This window comes from Dermochelys coriacea, chromosome 10, assembly GCF_009764565.3.
Source record: "Dermochelys coriacea isolate rDerCor1 chromosome 10, rDerCor1.pri.v4, whole genome shotgun sequence".
NCBI classification, from domain to species: Eukaryota; Metazoa; Chordata; order Testudines; family Dermochelyidae; genus Dermochelys; species Dermochelys coriacea.
The window spans coordinates 65,309,476-65,323,174 of NC_050077.1; the positions used below are offsets into that span (position 1 = coordinate 65,309,476).

The 13,699-nt window shown below is 39.1% G+C and overlaps 1 protein-coding gene across 7 annotated transcripts in view; it reads left to right on the top strand.

The window, feature by feature from the left end:
- Positions 1 to 12,154, top strand: part of SLC12A1 (solute carrier family 12 member 1) — a 72,711-nt gene extending 60,557 nt beyond the window's left edge. For 6 of the 7 annotated variants that reach the window (XM_043493567.1, XM_043493564.1, XM_038418938.2 and 3 more), the window contains 4 exons: positions 2,360 to 2,446; positions 5,435 to 5,570; positions 8,527 to 8,594; positions 11,097 to 12,154. In XM_043493567.1, coding sequence (XP_043349502.1) covers positions 2,360 to 2,446; positions 5,435 to 5,570; positions 8,527 to 8,594; positions 11,097 to 11,232 — 427 coding nt within the window. In that variant the 3' untranslated portion in view covers positions 11,233 to 12,154. The remainder of the gene's footprint in view (positions 1 to 2,359; positions 2,447 to 5,434; positions 5,571 to 8,526; positions 8,595 to 11,096) is intronic. The other variant, XM_043493569.1, reaches the window with a different exon arrangement.
- Positions 12,155 to 13,699: the final 1,545 nt, after the last annotated feature.

The following is a 13,699-nucleotide window of genomic DNA, read 5'->3' on the forward strand; positions in this document are numbered from 1 at the left end:
TTATATAACACCATTCATTCCAAAGCAGCCAATTTGGATTGGAATTCAGTAGCTGTTTAACACAACAGAGCATCACTAGGCAACTGGTTAGGACAGGAAGTGAAGAATAACTATCCAATTATCACTACAGTGGAATTTAAGTAGGAAGGATATAACCGCATGAGTTGGAAATTAGTCAAGACAAGACTGCTCTGTGGTTTGGTTGCATTCTCTTATGAGGACTTGAATAGCTGACATTCCACAAGGGCATGGATGAAGTTCCATGGAGTGGGACTGTGAAACTTCTCTCTCCAGTGTGGCACTGAGCTATGTAGATCCAGCCAAGCTTCCCACACTTGTGTAAAAAAGGCTACATAAGTATCTGTGGAGGGTATTCCAGTCATTGAATTGGTATAAACGATGCAAAATGGCTCTGTAGTTTCTCCGCTGCTTGAAAGGAAGGATTCCTTCCCCCCACAGCCACCATGCAATGGCTGGCCTAGCTACTCAGACTGGCAATTGGCTTCCGGATTTTGACCTGGCACAGACAACAATCAATTTCATTTAGGGCTGAAGCAAGATGTTTTGGCGTTATTATGGGTACGTCAGAACTTAGTAGCCTTACAAATCAATGGGCAGATACAGGTATTTTTATTGCCACCATTGTTTCTGCAAATGCCAGGACCCAGTGCTCAGGCTGATCAGTGCAATCTCTGTGGTCAATAGGTCTTCATTGACTACCATCTTATCATCAACGAGTCCCCCGACCAAGTCTGTGTGGATGACTGACACTGCAGACTCAACATGAGTTTACCTCATTCTCTATATGCATACCCAGGAAAGACAAACTTGGAGGCAAATTGGTCATTCTATTCCTTTTGACCTTAAATACAGGGACATCATCATTTGAAACAAAATCCTTGGTCTATGCCCATTTAATCTGTGAATCCAGAGATGCAACTAACTTCAGCATCCTACTCATCTGTCAAACACTAAAAGCTTTCCAAAGGAGCTGAAAGAGACATTGCTTGACGTGATAAAGTTTAAAAGATTTATCATTTGAGGAGACTTCAACATCAATACAGACAACACTTTTGATACTATACCACAAACCAAACTCTCCACTTTAGCATTCTCACAGTTAATCTCTGCACCCACTTCCAACAACCAGCCATATCCTGGACTAGATGTAGATATAAACTGCAAGAAATGCTCCTCCTCAATCCTGTTCAGATAACTTCCTCCTCCAAATGGAAATAAAAACTCTCCTCTTAGGCAATAAGAAATCACCACAATGATCTGCCCTAGGAAATTCTTGGATCCTGCCAAACTCCAAAAATTAGTTATAGAAAAGAAAGCAAGGAATCTAGAAGGTGAATCACTGCAAACGCTCCCTGACTACTACTGTAGAAGTAGCCAACTTCGGAACTAAATGCAAAACCAATATCTGACTTGGCTAACCCTCAAACACAGTGCACACAAATAAAAACTGTAAAATAATCAAGTTATTTCTCCTACAGGCTGGAAAGGAAGAAACAGATAGATAGATACATTGTTTTTCTATTTTTAATTTTTTGGGGAAGTGTTCACATACTATAGTAGTGGGACCACATGAGTGCATAGATTGATAAAATTCCAAATACTACTTATCAAGCCTGTGGCCAAATTCTCCTCTCCAGTGGGTACAATTGTGCTTTATTTATTCAATGCACATAAGCTCCATTGATAACTCTGATGATAGAGGTCTGTACTGTCAAATGGAAGAGAGAATTCTCTCCTAAATTTCTTTGTATATGACAGATCTTTTGGAATTTAATCTTTTAAAATATTTGATCAAAGAACCAATGTTTCCCCTAAAATGTAAACGTACTTCCCTCTGTCTGTTGCCCTTGCTTTCTGTATCTTTATGCAATTCCCACTGATCTTGAGCTAGTAATTTAGGGCTGGTCCACTCTACAAAGTTAGGTCAGCTTAACTACATCGCTCAGGGCTGTGAAAAATTACATGTGAAATAATAGTAGTAAAGCCAACCTAACCCCAGAACTCTTCCGTCAACCTAACTACTGCCTCTCGAAGAGGTTGATTTACTACAGCGACAGAAGAATCCCTTCTATCACTGTAGTAAGTGTCTACCCTTCAGTGCTACAGCAGCACTGTAGCATTTCTAGTATTGCCAGACCCCTAGTTTATAGTTTATCTATAAAATTCTGTAATTGAAAACAGAAACACTAACTAAAGCATTTCAGATAAATTCACTTGCCATATCGTTAAAGTTAAAATACTAGACGATCGCTTTTGATGACTTAGCTCATTTACGAGCACTCTTTGATCTGAGGTACTTAAAAATTCAGTGATGAAGTGTTCTTCCCTTTGTTTTCAGGATGACTTCACTTCTAAGCAAATTCAGAATAAAATATGCTGATATTAAGATCATTGGCAACATCAACATGAAACCCAACAAAGAGAGGTAAGAAACATTTCCAAAACCCATTATTTCACTGCAGTTCTTTATCTGGGAGTTGTTTCTTTATACTGATTATAAAAAATTATCAAAGGATGAAAGCAAGTGCACAAAAAAAAAGTCTTTTAAAAATCACAATACAAAGGTTAAAGACTAACATATTTATTTGGGCATAAGCTTTCGTGGGCTAGAACCCACTTCATCAGATGCATGGAGTGAAAATTACAGATGCAGGTATTATTATACTGACACAATAATGCCTGCATCTGTAATTTTCACTCCATGCATCTGATGAAGTGGGTTCTAGCCCACGAAAGCTTATGCCCAAATAAATCTGTTAGTCTTTAAGGTGCCACCGGACTCCTTGTTGTTTTTGTGGATACAGACTAACATGGCTACCCCCTGATACTTAATACAAAGGGTGGTACTACAAATGGCCCTCCATTTTATGTTGTAATGATAAGACTTTATTTTAATACAAAGACTAATCAGAGACCCACAGTTATGAGCCACTGAATTTAACAGGGATCATTTTATAATTACTTTCCATATCTGTTTTTGTTTCCATGGCCGTGACTAAATCATGCTATTCATCAGATGTCACTGCAGCTCTTTTGAAGATTCATCTTCCCCTCTGACTCAGACTTTCAGAGTCCCCTGGGTTTTACCTCGTCCAGGCATTCAATAGCTTACCATCTTTAAGGCCAAACACACACACTGCTCCTTTCCCTAGAAAAGGACATTACCGCTCTCTCCTATCACTCAAATATAATAAAGGCACAACACATATTTTTTAAAAGCTAGGTATATTTATTCTCTAGATAAGTCAAGTGAGGACTGAAGAATAGGTAATATTCTTCTTCCAAAAATTCCATCTCTGAGTGCCTTGGCTAGAGTATTCTGAGAGCTATGCCAGCATTAAACATTTTGCTGTCCCTGTCAAACTAGAAAACTACCGGCCCTCACAGCCACTTCACATTTTCTAGCCTTCTATTTTGCTACCTTAGATGATCACCCCTCTGTTGCCTGCAGGGTACTAGAAATTCTGTATTTCAGAACCTGTTGTAGCTAATCTCCATTCAGCAGGTAAACTTGCCTCCGCTCTTCCAAAACAAACTACCACCTCTGGATTTCTGTTGAACCTTCCCCAAAATGAGTAGACCCTGTAAGTCTTCCTTCAAAGTAAAGATAAGTCTCAAATCTCCCAAAGTAAGTCTCTCCTAAATAGAGTATCTCCTCACCAACTCAGAGAAAGATATACCCGCCGCCCCATCAGAATCCAGTACAAGATATCTCCTTTGTTCTTCAAGGTCCTCTGTGAAATTTAACAATTTACTCGTACCTCCTTCTGCTCTCCATCCTATCCTCCATGCTCCTCTGATACCATACTTCTTTCTTTTTCTTCCACATACCCATCATCTTGGACTTCAGGTATAACCATGGGCAAATCACTTAATCTCACTGTGCCTCCATTTCTCTATGTGTAAAATAGTGATAACAATACTTATCTTGTTTCATTAGTGCTTATACAATCACTGGATGGGAGACACTAGAGAAATGCTAAGTATTATACTCTTATGAACATGTGAAGTATTTACTACTTGATAACTATATTTCTGAAAAATCAGCAAAGCGATTTAAATTATTCATCCCCTTTCTGATTCCACAGTCAGTATTTTCTTCTTAATTATACCCAGAATGGTGAAAAGCATTATTCTTTTCCTTTTTTCCATGTTAACTGAGTACCAATCTTCCAAAAGTACATTTGCAAAGGAATCAAACAGAAATACATTTGGCATTCACATGAGCAAATGCATTTGAAAGCTCAGCATTATTTATAACATATAATAAATGTATAATATGACTGGACACTTGCAATAGTGCCATATTTCTCCCTGAACCTGTGTGCATATCTCCTTGATTTTATTAAGATATGGATTACAGGCAGGATTAGGCTCTGAAATTGCTGCTGAAAATGATAAAATTATCTATATAGATCGGCCTGCCAGTACAGTAGTATCAAAATACCTCACAGTTGTTTATGAATTTATTTTTCCAACTCCCCTGCAAGATGGGAGGTATTATTAACCCTATTTTACATATGGGAACTGAGGCACAGAGAAATTGAGGTATGTTCAAAGTCACACACGAAATAGCAGAATTGGGAGTTGAACCCAGATCCCTCAGTCCCACTCCAGAGCCTTAGCCCTAAAACTTCTTTCCACCTGTCATTAGGGTATACTTACACAGACTAGCTATTAATTTCATTAAAGCTGTATACTGATCATTCAGGTGACTTCTAACACTACAAAACTCTGTTAAATGTTTATGCGTGTTCAGTGGTGGTGTAAAGTCCTGCATTCTTTATTAAACGTAGACCTTGTCTACTCTAGAACTTACTTTGGTATAATTTACATCACTCAGGGCTGTGAATAATCCACACCCCTGAGCAATGTAAGTTATACCGACCTAAATGCTGGTGTAGACAGTGCTATGTTGGCAGGAGAGTTTTTCCTGTTGACCTAGCTACAACCTCTCGTGGAAGGTGGCATAATTAAGCTGAAGACAGAGCTCTCTCCCATCAGCTTAGAGCATCTTCTCCAGAAGCGCTACGGCAGTGCAGCTGCATCAGAGCAGCTGCGCTCCTATAGTGCTTCTAGCATAGATGCAGCCTTAGTACTTTCCAGTTTGGGTTTACAATGAAAACATTTCAGCATCTTAAATAGGCTATGTTACAAGGACACCTATGCTTGCTGTAAATTCACTGTAGAAATAGTGGGCCAAATGTAGCTCTTAGTTATACCCATATAAACTCATTTTAGTGGGGTTGCATAGATGTATCTGAGGGCACAATTAGGCCCCAAATGTTTAAAGATATTGCATGTCATTCAGCTGCAATTCTGCAGTCAGTGGGGGACCTGCCTTACCTAAATCATCTGTGAAATAATGAGTTAGTACCCTGCTGGGAGGCCTCTTTCATAATTCTTGTTTCAGCTGGAAATTCTTTGAAGAGATGATTGAACCATATCGCCTCCATGAAAGCTGCAAAGATTTAACAACTGCTGAGAAATTAAAAAGAGAGACTCCATGGAAAATTACAGATGCAGAGCTGGAAGCATTCAAGGAGAAGGTAAATCTTTGCCTACCTTTATTATATATTGCTGGCTAGCTAGCTAAAGAAACCAGTGAACAAATATGAAATATCAGCTAAGAATTTGATATATATGTTAACTATGTGTCAGCATTTGATTTTTTAAGAATTGGGTTTGTATGGTAAATATCATAAGAAAAGTTATTTTTCCTTTGTACAAAGATCTGGAGAGAGCCTAGCTAGAGTACTCAGTGTGGCTTTAAACGTTTACCTCTGCAGCTATACATTCATTCAGGGAAGGCCAAGAGCAGGATTGCTACATGAAGCAAAAGAATGGAGGGTTTTAGTTATGAGGGCAGGCTGAAGAGAGGAGGCCTATACATTTAGAGGAGAGGAAAAAGTATTTTGCGAAGGACCTAAACTGGAACTTCATATCTAAACACCCCTAAACTTGGGAAATGTTATTATCCAAATCCAGACTTTGTGGCTTGGGCTCTTTGTTATTACCATAAGACCCAAATGAAGAACCAATAAGCAACATGAAATTGCAGGGCCACTCACAGAAATAAGAACAGCAACAAAAAAGTTTAGGTTTACTGCATGGAGGTTTTTTCTCCCCTCATCCTCAGAGGTTAATCAAAAGTTGGAATTCTTTGACCAAAATTAGAACCAGGATTAAAATTAGAGAGGAAAATATTAGTAGTTATTCGGATACCAGTGGTACTTTAATGTATCATACATGGTATCATACATAAGGTATTAATACATGGGATTAAATGCTTAACTAAATTATGGTGATTCTTACTCATTACACACAGGAATAAACTGAGGGCAAGATTTCAAATTGAGATGGAATATTCCTTAAGAGCAGATTGCTATGAACCAGTTTACTTATTTTTCCTTTCTCTAGAGTATTGGACAGGTGGATAAGGATGAGGAGGATATGCCAAACTCCTTATAGGTGAAATTCACACCTGTATGGATGTCCCAATTTAAAACCTATTAGGCATTAGACACCAATTGCCATTAGTCTTCCCTGTTCTTTTTTTCTCTATTATGTGTGTTGTGTTTTGGAAGCCTTTGGAAACTCAGTCTGACTTTGGTATAATCCTGGCTGAACCTCAATATAGCATTCACGAATGCAAGTGGTTATAGTATATAAAATACATGAAACAACTATAATATCTTTACTCCATGTATATTACGATCAGTCCTCTAGAAAATGTTAGTAAAATGAATAACCTCTGCTAGGTTGCAAGGTGGCTTATTTATTTACATAATAATTTTTCACACAATGCACAGTCAACCTGTGAAACTCCTTGCCAGAGAATGTTGTGAAGGCCAAGACTATAACAGCGTTCAAAAAAAGAACTAGATAAGTTCATTGAGGATAGGTCCATCAATGTCTGTTTGCCAGGATGGGCAGTGATGGTGTCCCTAGCCTGTTTGCAAGAAGCTGGGAACAGGCGACAAGGAATGGATCCGTTCTGTTCATTCCCTCTGGGGCACTTGGCGTTGACTACTGTCAGAAGACAGGATACAGGGCTAGATGGATCTTTGGTCTGACCCAGTATGGCCGTTCTTATATGTTCTTATTTTTATACCCACTGAGATGGCACCTTGGCACCTGACAAATTAAATGCAGTAACATATTAAACTGCCAACTACAGACAGCAGTTTCCCCAAACAGCCATAATAAGTAATCTACTACCATAATCCACAGTCAAAGAAATATATGACAGCCATAATCCATAGTCAAATATTTGACCAAAAAAACCCCATGGCTTCTCAAGATCTGTATATCACCACTGTGATGTACAAGGGTACAATGCAGACTAATGAGCACCTGTTTCACCCCTGCCCTGCAACCCTGGATGCCTTGCTGAAGGAGTTCCCACCTGGGCTGCTCACAAACAGCCTGCCAGCATGCAAGCCACAGCCTGAGTGTCTGTGTGCAACTGCAGCCTGTCATCCACACTTGGGTTACACTCTGGCTCTCACCAGCCTTAATTATACTGCAGGGTGACTCCAACACACCCTCAGTCTTAGATTTCCCCCCCCCACCCGAAATGTATGTTCTGTATTGCCCAGCCACTTCCTGGAGAATACAAGTTATATTAAATCTGTTATTTCTTTAATAGAAATAATATGCACACAACTTGCCACCCCAATGGAGTTCCCCAGACACTTCAATTTAAACACAATGGATTAGATAAAACAATAAAACAAGTTTATTACCTACAAAGAAATACATTTTAAGTGAATACAAGTAATGAGGCATAAAAGTCAGAAATGGTTACAAGAAAAATAAAGATAAAACACTACTGGTGCCTAACTTAACAAACTATGTTAAATTCAAAGCAAAATTTTCTCACCACATGCTTTCAGCAATTGTACTGACCAAATCTCTTAGGCCAGGATCCCTTCTCCCAGCGTCCATCAAAGGCTTCCTCTGTTGCTTCAGGTGCAGTGAATGTGATGGGCAGGAAGTGAGAGAGCTATCCCTTGGGGCATTTGTTCCTCCTTTGAATCGTTTCAGTCCCCTTCTTGAAAAACATTTCCAGCTGCGTAATAGCAGACAAAAGCACTATGTGAAAGGATGTTCCTTGTTTTTCCTCACCTGATTGAGCTTCCTTTGTTTCCCTTCCTGCTTGATGACTCTGTTTACTGCTTAAATGCAAATTAAGCAGAGCACACAATCCTTTGTTTAAGATAGACCTGTTTGCCAACCTCAGTTTGGAACATGTGTTAATAACACCATACAGTGGAATCTTATAATTTCACATGCAATGTTGCCACACGTATTTTATCAGGATGATACTGATCAGCAAATGATGAGTTTTTGAAAGATACTTTAGAAGGCATACTTTGTACAAAGATTATTACAATAGTGTGTAGGGTGTGAATACAGGGGTACGTTCGGTCTCAACCACATAGAGTAATTTCCACACCCAGGAAACTATATTGTCTAATGGAATCCAATTTTTCCCACCAGAGTTACCGTCAGGTCCGTTTGAATGAACTCTTACAGGCACACTCTAGGGCTGCTAATCTCATTGTCCTGTAAGTTGCACAATTTTAAATGAATAAGTTAACCTGCATACAGGTTTTTTTTTTTTTTTGGATATGAACAACAGAAAGATGTATGTTAATTCACTCAGAGTGAAATTCACTTCTGTCCAGAGGTCCAGCACAAGGGCTTTGTATCATTTAAGTCCCTTTAAGGCCTATTTTGAGGCCTTTTGTGGGACTTAAGCAGCGCACAAGCCTCATGCTGGTTCTCCAGACGAAGCTGAAGCTCACCCTTAGTTAACAGTTCTTTGTATCTTAAAATTAGGTTTTACTCTGAAAAAGAATTATAGGAAAATGGCATCTTCTTACCCAAAAAATTTACTCTCTGCATATTCAGAGTTGTATCTGCTTACTATCATGGCAAAAATAGTTCTTCTTACTATTGTTAACATTGCAAAGTCAACTGATATCAGAAAGAGAAAGAGAGAGAATTCTTCCTTTGGTTTATGTATTATAACTAGAATTGTTAGTTAGGTTCAAATTGCAGGACTAATCTGTTTTTCTCAGGGAAAGCCCAGTAAGGACAATGGAATTTACTCCTGAGGGCATTCTGCGCCAAAAAGTTAAAAATTCTGCACACAATATTTTAAAATTCTGTAAAATTATGCAAAATTTATTTGCCAAATAAATATGGAGGCTACAGCATGGCACTGGGGAGCACAGGCCACTGGCTGCAAAGAGGTGGGAGATCACTGTGTAGCTCCCTCCTCCCCATACACAGACTCAGTGGTGAGGCTGCACCCAACCCTGACACAGAGCAGGACTGGGCCTGCCCCAGAAACACCCCTCCTCCGTGCCAGGTGCACAAGGTGTGGGCAGGCAGGCTCAGCAAGGCAGGATCCAAGTGTGGAGGGATCCAGGTGTGGGTTGAGAGGATTCTGTGTGGGGCAATATCGGTGCGGGCGGCTCACTGGGGGATCTGGGTGCAGGGGGGATCTGGGTGTACATGGGGCTTCTTGGGGGGTTCTGGGTGCAATGGTAATGGGACTCTGCAGGGAGGTCCAGGTGAAGGTGGTTGGGGCTCAGGGGGGTGGTCTGGATGTGAGAGGGTGACAGAACTTGGAAGGGGGGGTCTGGGTGTGGAGGGCACGGAGGGGGTCAAGATGCTGGAGCAGTGGGTCTCAGTGGAGTGGGGATCTAGGTGCGGCCGATTGGGGCTCAGTGGGGTGGGGATCTGGGTGTGGGTGGCTCGTCTGGGTGGTCCTGGTGCAGTGGGGCTCATCGTGGGGGGGTTCTGATTGCGGGGAGGTGAGGATCAGCAGGAGGGTCTGGATATGAGGGATTCTGGATGCACGGGGCTGGGTGGATGGGGGGGCACCTTCCAGTACAGGGATCCTTCCCCTGCAGCTGAGGAGTAATGGGTGCAGGAAGCAGGAGTGGGAGGAGAGTTTGCAGAGCTTCCTGCAGCTGGGGGAGAAATCTGGGGGTGGGTCTGACTCAGCCCCAGATGCTGTGCAGGGGAAGAGGAAGTCCCATCCTCCTCTGTCCAGTCAGGACTAGCAGCTGAGTCCAGTGCAGGGTAGGGAGCCAGGTCTTCCCCAGTCCCACCCCCTGCATCATAGTGATTTACCTCTCTGCCGCTCTTGTGGCTTCCCCTTGCTTCACCGTCAGAAGGTCATTTTTCTGCGGGGAAGCAAAGAAATCTGCAGGGGACATAAATTCTGAGGATGCGCAGTGGTGCAGAATTCCCCCAGAACAGGAACTGCACAGGTTTTACTCAGGGTATAATTTGGATTGAATAGACTTTAGGTGAGGATCTAAGAATCAGAAATATGTACTTTTAGTGTCCAGGTTGATGACTGTGCAGAAATGGCAATTAGAAAAAATGCTTACTTGTGAACTTGACAAATAGAATAACCAATACGCATGGAACAATGAAGCTGTTTTTAAGAGAACCATTTTTTAGAGCAGAACCATACTTTAACTGCTTGAATAAATTTCAGTTACTGTTGTATTTCGATAAGCCTCTCAGACTCTGCTACTAACACAATCTCCTAGAGGCAGAAACTGCATTTGCAGCATATATGGAAAATTACTCTATACTGTACAACCCAGATCTCTCAGGAAAAAAATATCATAAAATAATTTAGAGCAGACCTTGATTGATACAAAGCAGATGGAATGTATGACTCATCAGCTTTATATTTTCTCTCCTCTGATTCTTATCAAGCTAGACATATAACTAATTTGTGATTTCTAGTACCCCAATTCTGCAAACACTTAACTTTATATGCTTAACTTTACTATCATGAACAGCCCCATTGATTTCATTGGGATTACTCACATTAGTAAAACTAAATACATATGTAAGTGATTCAGGATCAGGGCCTAAGAGAAACCCCATATATTATAAGATTAACTTTTTGAATGTTCGTGCTTAGGCTGTGTGATTGGTTATAGTTTTCTACTCAAGATATTATTTATTGAAAAGCATATTATCAGGTTTACCCTATATTTATAACATTAATGTTATTCCTCTTTTTACTTCAACAGGAGCTTGCCAGTGGCAAAAAAAGGAGTAGTGTCTGATCACCTGTATATGGCTTGGTTAGAAATTCTCTCAAAGAACCTGCCTCCAATCTTACTGGTCAGGGGCAATCACAAAAATGTACTAACTTTTTACTCCTAGTAAAATATAAATACCTAGAATACAGTATGTTTGATTTCAACACAGGTATTTTTAAAGACAAAGCCATACTAAAGAGACGCTATGGAGTAGTTTAGACCTAGAATTTTACCTACTGATGGAGAATGTCCTCCAAATCATAAATATCCTGTTTTAAAAAAACAACTATGTGCCACATATCTGTCACCAAAAATTTAAAGAGCTACAATTTATATAGAATCTAAAATACTTTAGGCTTGGCAACTGAAGAGCCAATTAACAGCCAATTAACAGAAGGGGCAGAAATTATTTAAACAAACACTACTTTCAGAACTGTGCTGACATCACTGCTGATAGCTATACATGAAGGAGAATGACAATAAAATCAATCCATATTGACAATATCTCTCAAGTTTCACTGCATTTGACTAAAAACGATAATTTAACATAGTATAGATATATACCTTAAAATAGCCTGTTTAAGTTGTGTTTCCCAATTATATCATTTCTCAAATTACTGACTATATAAAAATGTACTATGTCCAAACACATATGCTGCCTCTTTGAATGTTTGCATCCATCTTAGACACCTACCAAATATATTTGCCAGTTACTCATTAGGCATCATTTGCAAACAATTTCAAACCAACTAGCTGACAAACATAAAAGTTAGATTTATGGAAAATTACTTTCTAAATGATAATAGCTGATCATAAATTTTCAAACTATTGTATGGAACTAATTAAATGTATAATTGCAATAATCACATATGGTTATGAAATAGATTTCAAAGTGAAGCTAATGAAATACTAAAATAACATTTTGTTAAGATTTGTTACAAACATTGTGGTTTTCCCAAATGTATAATCTCATATGATTTAGAGGATCACATTTTATACTGATTTGGTAAATTGCAAAATAACTTATAATAAAATAAACATAACATTTACTCTTTAGTTGAATGTCTTAATTTTCCTGGTCAAATCAGTGGGGGACATGAATTCTGCACGTGTGCAGTGGCACAGAATTCCCCCCAGGAGTAGCATTTCCTCTTTTCCCTCATGGTATGAAAGGGAGGACTGATATATCCCCATTCTAGAAAATGCCTAATTAGACAAAGATTTAGTTTTGTTTCTTTCTGTTTATTTTATAATTTGAGAGTCCATAAGCTGGAAAGAGTATGCACACAACTAAAACATTCATTCTCTCTCTTTCTGTATTTACCTCTTTTCTTACGCTCTTTTCGCTTTCACATGATTTTAAGATTTCACATGAATCATAGGATTTGAAAGGACTGCAAGGTCATCTAGTCTAACTCCCTGCCAAGATGCAGGATTCGTTGTGTCTAAATCATTCAAGACAGTTGCCAGCCTTCTTTTGAAAACCTCCACAACCTTCCTAGGCAGTCTGTTTCATTGTCCTACTTTTCTTACAGTTAGGAAGTTTTTCCTGCTATCTTTTTATCTCTTTTTGGTGACTCCTTGGTGAAGAAGAATTCAAAATGGGGGACAGGTTATTTATAAAATAGTCCATTGCTGTGTTAATTAGAGGGTATTATACAAGTCTATCTATGAAAGCAATCAATTGGGGTTAGCTACAGAAAACCCCAGTCTGCTAATCTTTATATAGATTTAATTTGCTTTTTTCCCCAGTAAACATACCTTTGTAAAAAAACTGATATAAATCTAAAGTATTGTATTTTAACATTTTCTGTGTAGTGGGCTATAATATCCACCACTCCTCCTCATGCAAAAACAGTGCACCAATTGTGAAACAGAAAGTATCTAATCCCAGTAACAAACAAACCTCAAATCAAGCATATACAGAAATCTATTTTCCATGACTGGGTTAAAGCGAATAGCAATGGTTCTGCCACCCATGGCTGCATTTTAAAAAATGCAACACTCAGTCCCATTTATATCCTTTGATCTTTACTGAAATCTCTTTAATCAAATCCATAAATGGAAACTTTGTTAGACAAACATTTAGAAGACTCAATTTTTAGCTCAAAGCTCTGACTCTGTGCATAATAGAATGTACGTGTAAAAGTGGGTGTGCAGTTTTGTATGCATAAATTTGATGTAGGGGAATATTATGTATGAATATAAGGAGGTATTATTTTACAGAGCACGGTGAAAAAAGTGCAGTGAACATCCAAATGTGGTGGTAGAATCAAACAATATTATATTTAAGCAGAAACTAGATGACTAGGTTAAAGGGGTGGTGGAAGTATATGATCCTCCTCATGAAAATCAAGGAGTTTTTCACTAATCATATTTTTTCCTTGCAGACTGGATTTGGAGGTTCTTATGGGTGCGAGGGTTTTTTGCCTTCATCTGACAAGAGTGTTTTGTTTTATCTTTCAAATTTTCCAGGAATGATGTAAACTGGAAGTGACAGTGTTATCAGGAAGGACTTCTAGCCAGATTCTGGTTTACTACTGTATAATTAATTGAGGAGATGATCTTGTGGTTAAGTTGCTGCACTAGGG